The sequence below is a fragment of the Cnephaeus nilssonii genome (assembly GCF_951640355.1).
Source record: "Cnephaeus nilssonii genome assembly, chromosome: 7".
Classification (NCBI taxonomy): domain Eukaryota; kingdom Metazoa; phylum Chordata; class Mammalia; order Chiroptera; family Vespertilionidae; genus Cnephaeus; species Cnephaeus nilssonii.
Window position 1 is genome coordinate 50,408,537 of NC_137078.1, and position 17,759 is coordinate 50,426,295.

The 17,759-nt window shown below is 37.9% G+C and overlaps 1 protein-coding gene across 1 annotated transcript in view; it reads right to left on the minus strand.

The window, feature by feature from the left end:
- TNNI3K (TNNI3 interacting kinase) overlaps positions 1-17,759 on the minus strand; it is a gene marked incomplete at its 5' end in the record, with an annotated part of 301,994 nt that overhangs the window by 187,406 nt on the left and 96,829 nt on the right. The window contains one exon of the mRNA XM_079777685.1: positions 17,102-17,251. Within this exon, the coding sequence (XP_079633811.1) occupies positions 17,102-17,251 (150 nt within the window). The remainder of the gene's footprint in view (positions 1-17,101; positions 17,252-17,759) is intronic.

Genomic DNA, 17,759 nt, shown 5'->3' on the forward strand with positions numbered 1-17,759 from the left:
TCATCTGTCCCGTTGCTGGATTCCTAGGTTCTGAAGTTCTGTCTGCTCTTCTCCATACCTTCTGCCCCCTCTTCAATAGGACCTGTGGTGCTTTTGGAGCCGTTCTTTTACTTAATTTGGTCTTTAAGGATTTGGGACCAGGAATAAAAACAAAACACACAAAAATGTTTTTCTTATTTCTGTTTTTCCTAGGAGAGGCATCTTTGGGGAAAGAAAACAACCCAAATCCCAAGCATTTACTCAAGCACAACAGAGCTTAATTCACTGAGCCCACTCCTCGCCTGGCCTGTCTCAGCTCCTCTGTTGGACTGACTGCAGCTGACAAGCCAAGAGAGGACTCCTGCTCTCCCTAGCGAAGCAGAAATCCACATCTTGAATCCTGAACGCCTGAGTAAGTCCGTGATCACACCCTCGACGTTACCTTTCATTTCAACAGCTCTCTTGGCGCCACTTGCTCTGAGCAGTTTTAATTTCCTGCCAGCACCGTGGCACGATTTGCTGGCATTTTCTTTGGGATGCTTTTCATCAAGAGCCTAATGAGTGCCTGGGTTCTGGCTGATGATAAGCATGAGGCTGCCAGAGAAATGCCAAGAGGCCCTCTCAGTTCTGGAAGGCATCTCCGCCTGATTTCCCACCGCCTGTTAACAGTGGGCAAAGGCTTACACGTAGGGGAAATTCTCCACAGCTCTCACCACTCTGACAAACTACTGATGTGTACTAGCATGCAAGGAAACCTGAAGACTCCTGGCGCCTAGATCCCTGAAATGTGGCCACAAACAGTTAAGCAGAAAAAAAAATGCTCTGATGGAACTCACTAAATAGACGTGGTAAGCCAGACTCCTGATAATGGATTCACCCTGATAACCAAGGTACACTAATGGAACACATCCAGAGATAATCAAACTTCCACTAATTAAATAAAATGTTTTCCTATATCTCAGAATTTACTATCTACATCCAAGCATTTTACCCAAATAGGAAATTGCTATGCTATTAGCCTAATGCAGCTATAATAATGATTTGAACTTTCAGAGTATTATTCATTGGAGCCCCTGAGGGTTTTTGGAAAATGAGACTCTACTGCTGGCTTGAAGTCTCTTTCATTGCTTGCTCCCCACTCTTCTAGTCCTGTTTGTATTCCCCACATTTCATGCTTTTCCTTTCATTTGTCTTCTTCTTGTATCCCTTTACTCCTTACACCTGGAGAGATTCCCCCCATCCCTTTCAAGGCTCTTTGCTTTCAACTTTCTGAATAGCTCTTTATTTTAAAACCTACTTTGTTGCTTAAGGCTACAAGTCCACCCTAAGGGCTATTACAAAGACAATTTAGTATCTACCTCATGGTCACTCAACAGAGGATTCATATATTATTCAAGAAGAAAATGTATAAATTGTATTATTTCCCTATAAGGTTGCTTCTCTGTCCCACCATTTCATCTTAGGAACAATGAATGTAATTTATTCTATGAGAAATTATGTTAAGAACATAGAAGAAACCTTAGTATAAAAATTATTTTTAAGAATCAAGTCTGAATATTAATGGTAAATGATACCAGTATTGAAATCTTTTGCCTAACTTTATAACTCTGAGGCCTGTTAGGTCCAAGGTTTAGCAGAGAACTTGGAGACTTGGTCTTGATTAGAGAAACCAAGGAATTTCTATTTGACCTCATAGGTCCCACATGTCCGGGTCATCAAAGGAGCAGTCTGCCTCAAAGAATAAAACGTTCACAGCAATAACTGGATAAGATTTTGCTCAATTTTCCACTATCTTCTCATCATTTTAAAAACTAACTTTCCAGAAGCGTTGAAAGGTAGGATCAGAGGGTGGCATGGCTCCTGATGGTTGCCCTTATGACTCATCTTCCTCCTGTCAGTCCTGGTCCCACACACTGTCAATTAAATCAGAGGCAATGAAAATTCTAAACTTGCTACATATTCTCATGACTTGAATCTGAAAGGTGTTTAATATTGTATCACAGAGAGGGAGCCCACATCCCCTTTCCTCCATTGTCTTTGTCCCTTAGTCACCAGGCCCAAAGAAGAATGCCACCAGCCCTTCACCTTGAGATAAGAATGCACAAGCATGAATGTTTTTGCAAAAGAACATTATATTCAAATGAAGTCACTTTAGTTTCCCTCTTTCATTTTTTTCCTCTGCTTTCCATTGGCCATTCTTTCCCCTTTCCTTTCCTTCCACAAATATTTATTGAGCGCCCATTAGGAAGCAGCTCAAATGACATCTTCCCAGGGAAGCCCTCCATGGCTTCTCAATTTTAAATTGTGTCCTTAAACTTTTTACTCACCATTGCATTTCGTATTTTATTCATAGCACTTATCATTATCTGATAGTTTCTATTTGTTTTCTTGCTTGCAGCCTAGTTCTTCCTTCTAGAAAAGCAGACTTCCTAATAGCAGGGAGATATTGTCTGTCTAACTCACTGTTTTACTTCAGGTCTCAGAACAATGACTATCATATAGTAGGTGTGTAATACAGTTTTTGTTTGAATGATTGATTGGTACAAGATAATGTTGAAATGCTCTTGACTCCTGTAAAGAATTCTATCTAATAGAAAAGAAAAACTAATTATGTAAATGTTCACTCGGATTTTATTTAGCCAAGCTCTAGGAAGGAAAGGTGAAGGATGCTGTGCATGTGCTTATTTTACAATAGGCTAAGGGGTCAGGGAAGAGCTCCTTGAGGAATTGTTTTTTGAGTTGACTTGAAAGATCAGTGTGAGTTGATTAAGCAAAAAGAGTGGAGAAAAGCATCCCAGCAAGAGGGAAAATTTTTGTAGTTCCAATGCATAGAAGGAAGAGCTTTCGAGGAGGAATATAGGGGGCAATCTGGGGGAGGGGGTAGCAATCTGAATCTGTGCCAGTGACCAGTGTCCTAGTGCACATTCTTGTTAGCCTATAATTAAGTCACTGCCCCTTCCTTAGGCAATAGTCTGTTTTCCTGGGTGCTTCCAGTTTGCAGGGGCCACTGGCTGGGAATTTGGCAGCTTGGCCCAGTGGGGGGGGGGGGGAGGGGGGGATCGCTGGTGCCACCCAGGCCAGGCATTCAGATATAATCTAACTTGCCCATTCTAACTGACTCAGGAGGGGCTGTGAAAGCCCGCCACAAAAGCCAGGAAATAAGGAAACAAAGGATTTAGAAATATATATAGGGGGTGATCTCATTGTATTGGTTGTTCAGGCTTTGGATCTTCGAATCCCCTGAGCCAGAAGCACTGCTTTAAATAAAGGGTTTTTCCTGAATCTCTAGTACTCATTGTGTATTTTCCAGTCACCTGATAAATTCTGCAACACTTTATTTGGAGCATTTTTTAAATATTTCTTCCTATTAATTTGAGTATTAGGATAGTGCAGTTGATTAGAAACCTGTTATATTTAAAGAAATATCTACAGAGACAACAGAATAGTGGTAATTAGTATTCTTGAGAACATCAACTATACTACAACTGACCAGATGCCATCTAGTGACACACGGAATAGAATGTTATAACTGAAATATGTGCTCCTACTCAATTTCACCTCAACAAACATGTATTGAGCATCTATTGGGAATCAGCCATTGAATTAAGTTTCTGAAAGGCAAAATTTAATAGCTCAGATGCTTGCTCGCAAGATGTTTACAATTTAGCAGGAGAGAGAATATTTTAATCTGAAGTGGTAAGTACAGAGATTGAGATGTGCATATGGTACAATAAAACATAAAGAAAAGACATATGTACAGGCTGGACTGTCAGGGAAGACTTTCTGGAAGAGGAAATCCATAAACTGATTCTTGAAGGCTAAGTAGAAATCAGATGTGAAGAGTGAAGTGGGGTAGAGAGAATGGAAGGGTGTGGAAAGGCACGATAAAAGGCTTGGAAACATAGAATAATGTGATATGTGTAGGGACAACCAATACTTTTGTATTGCCATCATGTGCATAGATACAGTTGAAAAGAGTTTTTAGGGGTAAATTAGGCAGGTTTAGAGAGTTTTAGGAATTAGGGGTCCATGGGAAAGAACTGCAGGGCTGCAAAGCTGGGAGGCTGGGAGCTGCCAAAAGGTATACATTTACAGAATAAAGAAAGAAGAAGTCACTCATTCACAGAATAGAGGAGAAGGAAGGCACTTATTCACAAAATAAAGGGAAAGAACGCCATTCATTCACAGAATAAAGGGGAAAGTCACAGAGAGTAGGGAAAAAAAAGAGGAGGACCCCACTGGGGGTTTGAGTCTTGATGCTACTATAGTGACCAATCAGAGGGAATATCAGGACACAAAGAACCACAGCCTTTATAAATCTTAAGAAAGAGGGACTTAGTGGGTCTCTCTCCCCCTCCCCATGTGGGAGTCTGTGCTTGTTTCCCAGTAAATTTCCACCTTTTCCTATACCACCTTTTGTTGGTGGCTTCCTTCTTCAAATCCACCTGGACAAGAACCCGGGAAATCGCCTTTGTATACTGCCCAGAGGAAAACAACGCATTTCAGTTTAATTTCTGTGTTTCACTGTCTCACAGGGTGACTGTTCAGATTTGATGAGTTAAGGTGAATAGAGTGTTTCCAAGGTGCCTGTCACAGAGTGAATACCCAGTGAATAGTGATCTGGTGAATGTGATGATGCTTGTGGCATGTGAAGTCATCCAGGTGACAGGAATAACTGAATATGAAATCTGAGAGGTAGGAAAGGCACAGGATATGCCATGATAGCAAACTGGGACCTTTTCCTATAGGTGACTGTGGGTCAGTGAAGGGTTGTAAGCTGGGAAATAATATGGTCCTATTTGTACCTTGAATATATCTCTGACTATAGTTGGAAAATGGATTCAAAAGATGCTGAAGATATTTTTTTTTAAAAGTCTACTTATGAGGCTATAAAATGGATCATGGTATGGACTAAAATCGTGGTAGCAAAAATAAAGAAAGAATGGATTCAAATATATCTATGAAGTAAAATGAACAAGACTTCTTCATTGAATGAATATGGGGTAGGGGACACTGAAGGAGAAAAAGTAGTCAAGTATCAATCCAGATTTCAGACTTAGGTGACTAAGTGGGTGATACTGCTTTAAAATGACAGAGTGAATAAGGGATACTGTAGGAGAAACTGATTGATGAAGACAAAAAAGTGTTAAGTTCACCCACCTGGCATGGCTCCATGTTTGAGTGTTGACCTATGAACCAGGTCAAGGTTCAATTCTTGGACAATGTTAGGTCACCAAAGGAGGAATGCACAAGACCAGAATAGTGAGGAATTACAAATTTATTCGATCATCTGTACACCAGGTGACTGAGCCTGGATGGCTCCAGCACCCAGTGACAGGAGTCAGTGGCTTTTAAAGGAGTTTTGGCGGGCTTTTTCCTGGGCAGGACTTCTTTATGCATACCCAAAGGGGAGATAATGGAATGTGGTCTAAGCAAGTGAAATGTGGTCTCAGCAAAGGGAATATCCATAGTGAAGTGGCCTGAAAAGTCAGTTGCTGGGGGAGGGGTATCAATTCAATTGCTTGATCAGCCCTAACAGTCAAGGCACATGCCCGGGTTGTGGGCTCAATCCCTAGTAGGGGGCATGCAGGAGGCAGCCAATCAATGATTCTCTCTCATCATCGATGTTTCTATCTCTCTCCTTCTCCCTTCCTCTTGGAAATCAATAAGAAATATATATTTTTTTTAAAAAAGTATTAAGTTCACTTCTAGCAGAGGGATGTCTTCCCAGCACCCACCGCCCCCTTCTGCCCATCTCTGGTTTAAGACTTGTGAGTCCCTCTGAATGTCTCAGACTAAGGCCTCAACCCCATGAAGGAGAGAGAGAACTATATAACCAGACACCTGGAGAAGAGAGATCAAGGGAAGACAAAGAAACAGCCTGCATATGAAAGAAAAGGTGGCATCACCAGAAAAGGAAGTAAATGAATTGGGGGCAAGCAACCTGTCAGAGAAATGATCATAAGGTGGATGAAAAGAATGGAAGACAAATTCAACAATATGTGTAAGAACCAAGATGAAATGAAGAAGAACCAAAAAGAAATGAAAAATGACATTGCTGCTATAAAGAACTCAATAGAAAGCATCAACAGTAGACTAGAGGAAGCAGAGGACCGCATCAGTGAGCTAGAAGACAAGGTAGGAAAAAATACCCAAGCAGAGCAGCTTCTAGAAAAAAAAAAAATTAAAAAGCAGGAGAAGAGCCTAAGGGAACGTTGGGACAACACGAAACAAGACAGCATCCACATAATAGGGGTGCCAGAAGGAGAGGAAACTGAGCAAGGAATAGAAAACCTGTTTGAAGAAATAATGAAAGAGAACTTCACTAATATAGGGAAGAAAAAACTCACACAAAACCAAGAAGCTCACAGAGTCCCAGATCAAATGAACCCAAAAGACCGATGCCAAGGCACATTATAATTAAATTGGCAAACACCAACGACAAAGTAAGAATCTTAAAAGCGGCCAGAGAGAGACAGAAAGTTACCTACAAAGGATCCCCCATCAGACTAGCATCTGATTTCTCAACTGATTTCTCAACAGAAACACATCAGGCCAGAAGGGAATGGAATGAAATATACAACGTCATGCAAAGGAAGAGTCTGAATCCAAGAATACTGTACCCAGCAAGGATATCAATCAAAATTGAGGCTGAAATCAGGAGCTTCACAGACAAAAAAGGACTAAGGCAATTTATTACCACCAAACTAGCAATGCAAGAAATTCTAAAGGGTCTGCTGTAAAAGGAGAACTAGGAAGCGAAGAAGGAATGCAGGGGTAAAGAATAAAAATGGTGACAAACAAGTACCTACCAATAATAACTTTAAATGTAAATGGATTAAATGCCCCAATCAAAAGACATAGGGTAACTGAGTGGATAAGAAAACATGACCCATATATCTGCTGTCTACAGGAAACCCACCTAAAAAAAAAAAGATGCACACAGACTGATGGTGAAGGGATGGGAAAAGGTTTTTCAGGCGAATGGAAATGAAAAACAAAGCTAGGGTAGCAATACTTATATTTGACAAATTAGATCTCAAAGTGAAGGACATAAAAAGAGATAAGGAAGGCCACTTCATAATACTAAAGGGAGCAATCCAACAAGAAGAAATAACTCTGGTAAACATATACGCACCCAATACGGGAGCACTCAAATACATAAAAAAATTCCTGGAGGATATCAAGGGAGAGATTGACAACAATACAATCATAGTAGGGGACATTAATACCCCACTATCACCATTGGACAGATCCTCTAAACAAAAAATCAGCAAAGAAACATCAATCCTAAATGACTCACTAAACCAGATGTAATTAATTGACATCTTCAGAACATTTCACCCCAAAGCCACAGGATATACTTTCTTCTCAAGTGCACATGGGTTATTTTCAAAGATAGACTATATATTGGGTCACAGGCAAAGTCTCTTCAAATTCAAGAAGACAGAAATAATATAAACCATCTTCTCATATCACAGTGGCATAAAACTGGAAATCAACTACAATAAAAACAATAAAAAAAAATAAAACCCATGGAGACTAAATAGCATGCTATTAAACAATGACTGGGTTACCAGAGAGATCAAAGAAGAAATTTAAAAAATCATGGCAACAAATGACAATGAAAACACAACAATCCAAAATCTATGGGACACAGTGAAAGCAGTCTTGAGAGGGAAGTTCATAGCTCTACAAGCCTACTCCAAAAAAACAAAAAACAATGGTAATAAATTACCTAACCCTACAACTCAAAGAGTTAGAAAGAGAGCAACAAGAAAAGCCAGTGTGCCGAAACCAGTTTGGCTCAGTGGATAGAGCGTCAGCCTGCGGACTGAAAGGTCCCAGGTTCGATTCCGGTCAAGGGCATGTACCTTGGTTGCGGGGACATCCCCAGTAGGGGGTGTGCAAGAGGCAGCTGATTGATGTTTCTCTCTCATCGATGTTTCTAACTCTCTATCCCTCTCTCTTCCTCTCTGTAAAAAAATCAATAAAATATATATTAAAAAAAAAGAAAAGCCAGTGTAAGCAGAAGGAAGGAAATAATAAAGATCAGAGTGGAGATAAAGGACATAGAGACCAAAACAAAAAACAAACAAAAAACCAAACAAACAACAACAACAACAAAAAAAACAATACAAAAGATCAATGAAACCAAGAGCTGGTTCTTTGAAAGGATAAACAAGATTGATGAACCTCTAGCCAGGCTCACCAAGAAGCAAAGAGAGAGGACCCAAACAAACAAAATCAGAAATGAAAGAGGAGAAATAACAACAGACCCCACAGAAATACAAAGGATTGTTAAAAAATACTATGAACAACTCTATTTCAACAAACTGGAAAACCTGGAGGAAATGGACATATTCCTAGAAAAATACAACCTTCCAAAACTCAATCAGGAAGAATTTAAAAATCTCAATAGGCCTATAACTATGGAAGAAATTGAAGCACTCATCAAAAAGCTTCCAGCAAACAAAAGCCTGGGGCTAGATGGCTCCACAGGGGAGTTCTACCAAACATTCAAGAAAGAACTAAAACCTATCCTCCTCAGACTATTCCAAAAAATTCAAGAGGAAGGAACACTTCCAAGCTCCTTCTATAAAGCCAGCATCACCCTAATACCAAAATCAGATAAAGACAACACAACGAAAGAGAATTACAGGCCAATATTCCTCATGAACATAGATGCCAAAATCCTCAACAAAATTCTAGCAAATCGGATCCAGCAGTACATCAGAAAGATCATACACCATGACCAAGTAGGATTTATCCCAGGAATGCAAGGATGGTACAATATCCACAAATCAATAAATGTGATACATCACATAAACAAACTGAGAGACAAAAATCACATAATCATATCAATTGATGCAGAAAAGGCATTTGACAAAGTCCAACACCCTTTTCTGATAAAAATGCTCAGCAAAGTGGGAATAGAGGGATCATACCTCAACATAATAAAAGCCTTATATGACAAACCTACAGCCAACATCATACTCAATGGGCAAAAACTAAAACCATTTCCCCTAAGAACAGGAACAAGACAGGGATGCCTACATTCACCACTCCTATTTGATATAGTACTGGAAGTGCTAGCCATAGTGATCAGACAAGAAGAAGAAATAAAAGGCATCCAAATTGGAAAAGAAGAAGTAAAACTGTCCTTATTCTCAGATGACATGATATTGTACATAAAAAAACCCTAAAAACTCAATCAAAAAACTATTAGACTTAATAAATGAATTCAGCAATATAGCAGGATACAAAATTAACGCCAAAAAAATCTATGGCATTTCTATACACCAATAGTGAACTTACAGAAAGAGAGACTAAAAAAGCAATCCCATTTACCATCACACACAAAAAAAATAATATACATAGGGATAAATTTAAGTAAGGAGGTAAAAGACCTATACACGGAAAACTATGGGACACGGAAAAAAGAGATAGAGGAAGACATAAACAGATGGAAGAACATATCATGTTGATTGGTAGAATCAACATCATTAAAATGTCCATACTGCCCAAAGCAATCTATAGATTCAATGCACTCCCCATTAAAATACCAATGGCATATTTCACAGACCTAGAAAGAACTCTCCAACAATTCATATGGAATAAAAAAAGACCCCGAATAGCTGTAGCAATCCTGAGAAATAAGAACAAAGTAGGTGGGATCTCAATACCAGATTTCAAGCTGTATTACAAAGCCACTGTTCTCAAAACTGCCTGGTACTGGCAGAAGAACAGACATATAGACCAATGGCATAGAATAGAGAACCCAGATATTGACCCAAACCACTATGCTCAATTAATATTTGACAAAGGAGGCATGGACATATAATGGAGTCAAGACAGTCTCTTCAATAAATGGTGTTGGGAAAATTGGACAGATACATGCAAAAAAATGAAACTAGACCACCAACTTACACCATACACAAAATAAACTCAAAATGGATAAAGGACTTAAACATAAGACAGGAAACCATAAAAATACTAGAGGAATCCACAGGCAGTGAAATCTCAGACATATGCCGAAGCAATTTCTTCACTGATACCGCTCCTAGGGCAATGGAAACTAAAGAGAAAATAAACAAATGGGACTACATCAAAATAAAAAGCTTTTGCACAGCAAAAGAAACCATCAACAAAACAACAAGAAAGCCCACTGTATGGGAGAACATATTTGCCAATGTTATCACCGATAAAGGTTTAATCTCCAATATTTACAAGGAACTCATTCAACTTTATAAAAGGAAGATAAATGATCCAATAAAAAAATGGGCAATGGACCTAAATAGATACTTTCCGAAAGAAGACAGAAGGAAGGCCAAGAGACATATAAAAACATGCCCAAAGTCACTAATCATCTGAGAGATGCAAGTCCAAATGACAATGAGGTACCATCTCACACCTGTCAGAATGGCTATCATCAACAAATCAACAAATGACAAGTGCTGGCGAGGATGCGGAGAAAAAGGAACCCTCATGCACTGCTGGTGGGAATGCAGACTGGTGCAGCCACTGTGGAGAACAGTATGGAGTTTCCTCAAAAAACTAAAAATGGAACTCCCATTTGACCCAGTAATCCCACTTCTAGGAATATATCCCAAGAAACTAGAAACACCAATCAGAAAGGATATATGCACCCCTATGTTCATAGCAGCACAATTCACCATAGCTAAGATTTGGAAACAGCCTAAATTTCCATCAGCAGATGAGTGGATTTGAAAACTATGGTACATCTACACAATAGAATACTACGCTGCTATAAAAAAGAAGGAATTCTTACCATTTGCAGCAGCATGGATGGAACTGGAGAGCATTATGCTAAGTGAAATTAGCCAGGCAAAGAAAGAAAAATACCACATGATCTCACTCATTTATGGAAAATAAAGAACATTATAACCTGATGAACTAAAAGATAGATACAGAGGCAGTAAAGCATTGAACAGGCTGTCAAATTACAGCGGGAAGGCTGGGGAGTGTTGGGGAGGTGGTGAAAGAGATCAATCGAAGGACTTGTATGCATGCATATAAGTGCAACCCATGGACACAAGACACTGAAGGGGTGGAATGAGGGCATGCGACAGGGGGTAGAGCAGGCTGGGGGAAAGTCAATGGGGGGAAAAAGGAGATATATGTACTACTAAGTATCATACTTTAAACAATAAAATAAAATTTTTTAAAAAGTGTTAAGTTCAATTGTAGGCGGGTTGAATTACACATGCTCCTCAGATCCCCAAATAAAGGGATTGAGTATGTCAGTTGGTGTGGTTTTAAAACATGGCTGCATGTTTTTTGTTTTTGTTTTTTTTGACACTTTTCCTTGACCGTTGTAGTAAAGATATCTGCAAATTTGTGGGGGGTTTTTTTGCATGCTAATATACATATTAGAGTAATAGTTTTAAATTGCTTTCACAATATTTTGATTAGTGATTTTCAAAATCTCCTTGAATTTGCTTTGGTCCTGAGGTTTTAAAATGAATGTTATTACTTGAGTCATAAATAAGAGATATCAATACACCAAAACAACACATGTTTTCATATATCCCAAGTTTGTCAGTGGTGTTTGGCAGGGATATAAACCCTTCATGAGCAGGTTTGTAGCGGATGCCCCTCATCTAAATGCATCATTATGTCATATTTCTTTCCAGACACTAAAGCATGTTGTAAATTAGGAAAGACCATGAGGTTTGGGAGTTATGTGGAACTTGACTGAACCTCTGCTACACACTTAATAACAGACACCACCATTTTTATTGAGAATTTATGTTCCAGACATTTACATCGTATCCCTAATTTTCAGCAGAATTCTGTAAAGTTGTTATTAATTTACTCATTTTAAGTTTAAAGATTAAGGCTTAGAGAGGTTAAATAACTTTTCCAAGATAATTAATTATTAAGGATAAAATTGGGACTTGGATCTATCTGATTCTAGAGTCAGATGGAAAGAGACTGACCTCTGTAATAAGATAGACCTCTGTTTGGTACCAGCTCTCCACTTAAGAGCTGTGTGGTTTGGGCAAGTGTGACTTACTTAACAGCTCTAAGTCTCAAACTATCCAATAGAAAGAACCTACCAATTTAAAGGGTTACTTTGATAAATGCATATATAATAGGTGCTTAATGAATGTACTTTCTCTTCCATTATCCATTTTAATATATGTTGTTTCTTATGTATTATGTTTCAAAAGTACTTTTGTAGTAACTCCCTAAAAGAATGGAAGTTTTTCCTCTTCTAATGAGAATCAGTATTTTTTTTTATTTCTTTTTAAAGGAGAGAGTAACTAAACATGTAGAAAGGTAACAAGTATACACAAAATCACACATAGATTTTTAAATACCATTTGAATCCTTTGTGTATTCCTTCCTCTACCCTACCCTAATCCATGCAAGCACACTAAACTAGATTCACAAAATTAAGTAGGTTCACTAAAGTCCAAATATAGAATTCAATATAGAAGAAACTTGAATATTTATTATTTCATTGATGAAAATTTATCAAAACATTTCATGAATCCACCACATCTTCCTTCTACTCCTCTGACACCCTTATCTCTTAGTTATTTTTAACTGGTTGAAAACTATAGAAATTCACCACTGTAAGACTTTATTACTTTTTGAGAATACACTATAGTATGTTTACTATAAATAATTCACACCATAGTACACTTGTCAAAACGAATGAACAAAGTATACATCATGCAATAGGAGCCTTGATTTTTATTGTTTTTGCTCACTTACTCACTGATTCTCCAACTGCAGCTCCCTGTCACTGTGAATTAGAGTGGGACTGCCGTATACAAATATTGTATTCTGGGCAATTAGATATTGGGATAGGACCCTCTGCAAATTACTTTAACTGGTGTCAGTGCTGAAGCAAATAAGACGTTTTAGCAAAACAGAGTTTCAGTTCTGTTTCTAGTTTGGGTGATTTTCTGGCCCTAAACAGCCTGCCATAAAGGAGTGCTTTTCTTTGTCAAAGGCAGCCTTTTCAAATCTAACTGCCAGACACACTATTGAGCTATGTGTTCAATTCTAATTGGCAGAGATCTTTTCAATTTGGCAGTTTCATCTTTAATGCAATGGATGTAAGATTATGTGTAGGTCTTTTCAATGGTTTTTCCATACTGGTGATTAGGACAGAGGATTTGAACATAAGCAGGCTGCTGGCTATTTCTTCTGGCCAATTTAAATTGATTCATACAAGTCCTTTGTACCTCAGGGAAAGGGCAGAACAAATCCAAGTGAGTGAGACAGCTATCGCTACTTTCAGATGGCGTAGAAAAAAAAAAGGTTGGCGGGAGAGAGGCAGACTTAAGGATGGGAAACACTCTAAATATTGTAAAATTGGAGCTCTGAGCAGAATGGTAGAGAAATACTGAAACTTAACCAGTAGGGTTCTGTGTAGAATCAAGGTCACAAGAAAAAATATTTCCAGGATTTATTTTGATATCTTTAGGTTAAAAGGGCTATGTAAATAAAGAAACAATAAAACAAAAACAGACTCATAGGAAACAGAGACCAAAGGGATGGTTACCAGAGGGGGTGAAAGAATGGGTGAAAAAGCTGAAGAGAAATAGAGTGAATAATATTTTGATAATGTTGCATGGTGACAGATGATTATTAGAATTAGTGGGGTCATCACATTGGGTATAAAAATGTCAAATCACTAAATTGTACACCTGAAACTAATATATCTAATACAGTATAGTATACCAACTATACTTAAATAAAAATAAAAGGGATATGTAAATAGAAAGTATTTTTCATATCTGATCCTACTTTCAGCTCTTTTCTGAAAGTATCTAAAAAAGAAAAAGATAACTCTTCCAACAGTGCAAAGCACCCCTCAACATGCTATAGCACAGTAGTTGGCAAACTCATTAGACAACAGAGCGGCAAACCGCGGTTCACAAGCCGCATGTGGCTCGTGAGCTGCAGTTTGCCGACCACTGCTATATCAGAATATCAGAGATATCAACTGAAAGTTTTGTTGGGTCAGGTGAAAATTTGTCTTAGAATAATCCAAACAGAGGTTAATGTTTTTGAAAAACATTCTCAATTTTCTATTGAGAGGTTAAAGTAGGATGAGCTATTCAAATTGGACCCATCCAAAATTATACATTTTCAAATAGATAGACCTTGGTTATGAGGTCCCTTCTGGTTTATCAGTCCTGGTTTATCTGTCCTGGATGGGGCCATTTCTACATAATTTCTTTTGCAGAAAGAAGAAACTCCAAGTGAAGTTTTAGAGCTTCTTCTTCTCCATCTCCAACTTGCCCAGGGAAATCCTTAGTATGCCACACCCATTAATTTATTGAGTCCCTCTCTGAGCAAGAAAGGAAAGCATTTCTTTTCCTTTTTTTAAAATTGATTTCAGAGAGGAAGGGAGAGGGAGAGAGAGATAGAAATATCAATGGCAGAGAATCATCAATTGGTTGCCTCCTGCATGCGCCCCACTGGGGATCGAGCCCACAACCCAGGCATGTGCCCCCAATCGGAATTCAACCTGGGACCCTTCAGTCCCCAGGCTGATGCCTCTGTACACTGAGCCAAATCAGCTAGGGAGGAAAGCATTTCTTTATCTAAATAAAACAGGGACAGTGTACTGTTGACAATATTTTAAGAAGGCCATTTCAATCCTCCTTGAACACATGAAAATGATGCAACATTTCTCCAGCAAGAAAAAATAGCAACAATTCCATTTTGTTGGTTTGATTTCTTCTATCCTAAGAACATACTCAAACCATCCATCTGTCTCCTGAGTACTAACATTCAATTTGTTAAAATTCATGGTAATAATGAATTGCAACACTGGTGCCTGGCACATTAGTTGAACAAATAAGAGTGACAAGCATGGCATATGTTGCAGAGACCAGTGACTAAATCCTCTAAGCTAAAGGAATTTTGTTGTCATTTGGTAGAAACTCTAAGGAGCTTATACCATGATTTCTTGTCTTATAAAGTGTGTAGATCCACAAAAAACATAAAATAAAACCAGTTTTCAACTATCATTCTCAATCAACTAAACACAAACAAAGCCAGTGCCTGTGAAGAGCTAGCTGCAGCAGCTATTTTTGAGCTGTCTTCCAGAAGACTAATGCTTTGTAAATAATCTTTCTCTGAAACTCAAATTTCTTAAGAGACACTGATAACCATCTAAATAAATGCCACGTGTTGAGTAACTAGAAATTAGTAAGGCCTTCGGAAGCCTCAGGATATGTAAGATTTTCCAACTGATACTCAAATATAGAACTACCTGAAATTTCTTTTATACAAAGCAACAGGTCATTACACCTAACAGAAATCTTTACAGATACTTATCAAAAGACATGTACATGAGTGTTCACAGCAACAGCATTTTTTATAATCTGCAATTGAAAATTCTTCAAATGCCCCTAAACAGTAGAATGAATAAGTACATTGTGATATAGTTGCAAATCATTATACTATACAATGAGAATGAATGATCTACAAGTATCTGCAACAACCTAGATTAATCTTACAAATTGTGGGTCAAATGAAGCTGGACACTAAGACATATATAGCATACCATTCCATTTATATAAAATACATAAAGTGGCAAAGCTAATATATGCCCCATGAAGACAGTGGTACCCTTTTTGACGAGTGATTGGAAGAGAATGTAAGTAGGGATTTGGGGTGCTAGCCATGACCCATTTCTTCATCTGTATGCTAGAGTGAGTTCAGTTTGTGAAAATTCATTGAACTACAATGTGCAAGTATATATGTGTGCGTGTGTATTTATAAAACACAAATAAAAATAGCAGGGCTACTAGTATATCTACAAAGTCCCTAATATTCCATATTTGTTCACTTGTTTCTATTAAAGTAACTACTATGTCTTTTTTTTACTAGAAATCTGCAAACCTGTATGTTTTCCTTTCTCCTTTTCTATGTTCTATAATAGCTGCCTATTTCTATCCATCAAACTCCATTTCTCCTTTCAATAATGGACTTTCATGTTTTACTTCAGGTAGCCTGATAAATCTTCCAATTTAGTAATTGTTCTCCTTTAGTATGGACTGCTAAGATTCTAGCATTTAAAAAGATGAAAACACTTCTTTACATACTTTAAACTTCCTAATAAGGTAATGCAGATATCAAAGTCTGACATATTTTACAGCATTTAGTTGTAGCTCTCTGATTTCAATTACAATGTCTATTGTTCCATGTCCTCTAGAAATTTAAACTCCATACGGCCTCATGTGTATAAAGCTTGCTTATGTACAGCTTGCTTCTAAGACACAATATATTTTAATAACAATGACAAAGATGCTAGTTCACCTTCTAATTGTCTCTAGTTTCCTTTCCCTTAAAATTAAGAATTTGTTATTAATCATCTTTATTTCTATACTACCGCTATTACCAATGTTATCATTACTAAAATACAGTTATTAGGTACTCATTTATGCCAGACACTGTTGTAAGCAATTTGCACATACTATCTCATTTACTCTTTACAATCTTGTAAAAGAGGAGTTGTTGTTGTCCTCATTTTCCAGATGAAGAAACTGAAGTTCAGCAATAATAAATAACTTGCCTAAGATAAAAGAGCATGGCTTGATTTAAACCCAGGTATTCTCCCATCCTAGCCCAAGCTTGCACCACTTTGCACTCCAGTAAGTTTATACTTAAACACTAATCATTAGCTCCTTTACTTTTTAAAGTAGAGGCATTGTCAGCAGATCTGACAAACATTCCCTTTCTTTCTTTGTATTTATTTCCTTTTAAAAAATTTGAATTCACATAAAAATTTCCCCCATATAAGAGATAAAGACTCACTCTATGTCTACTCTAAGAAAGTAACTGTCATTATCCATCACGATTTTGTTTCTCTAGTATCTAGGAATGTGAGCTCATTCTCTTTACAAAGTGCCAATACCAAGCATGCCTTCAGTTCATCTGCAGCTCAGGGGTTGCCTTCCGTACTGATGGTCTATTGGACTCTTTGATGCAAGTCCCCAGTGACTCAGATATAATTTACAGAGAAATGGGAGTGTACAACTCATGCAAGCAAAAGAAATTATTGATGCCATAATCTATGCACACAGTTCCATGTATTACTAGAGAGATGCAATGATGAAAAATATACCTTTTTCATAAGCCCACATCAAACATGTCTGCTCATCTTTTTCACCACTAGACCTGCTGGGATCACAGGCTACTAGATTCATATCAGCTCCATTATCCAGTAAGAACTGAACCAGGCGAATGTGACCATGGTAGCAAGCAGAGTGCAATCCTATAATAGAATAGAATGAAAGTGCAAAAGGAAAAAAGAGGAAAACAATCCCAATTTTCAAAAGACAGTCATTACCATGTAATAGATTTGTTGCCAGAGATACAAAGGAAGGATTTACTTCTTTAATAATGAATTAATTCCATTATTGAGCAAACAAGATATACTTTAGGCAAAAGAAGTATACTATTCTAGTTGACCTATATAGACTGCCTTTTTGTTTAGCATAATTCCTAGTATTTTTATACCTACTGTAATTACCAAGAAAAAGGTTGGCATCTTTGTACATATCAAAGAACAAAGACCCAATCAAGTATTTTTTTTGATCAGCCAACCAAGGGGAGGGCAGTGTTGTTAGTCTGTTCCTGGTGCAGGGCACAAGGAATTCATTGACTGGAGATACTTTAGCACAACAGTGAAACTACCTCAAAGTCAGTTGCTTATTGTTATCACCATGCACCATCAATTCTAAATGATGCAATTGATAAAATATCCCTCCCCGCTGGAGTGG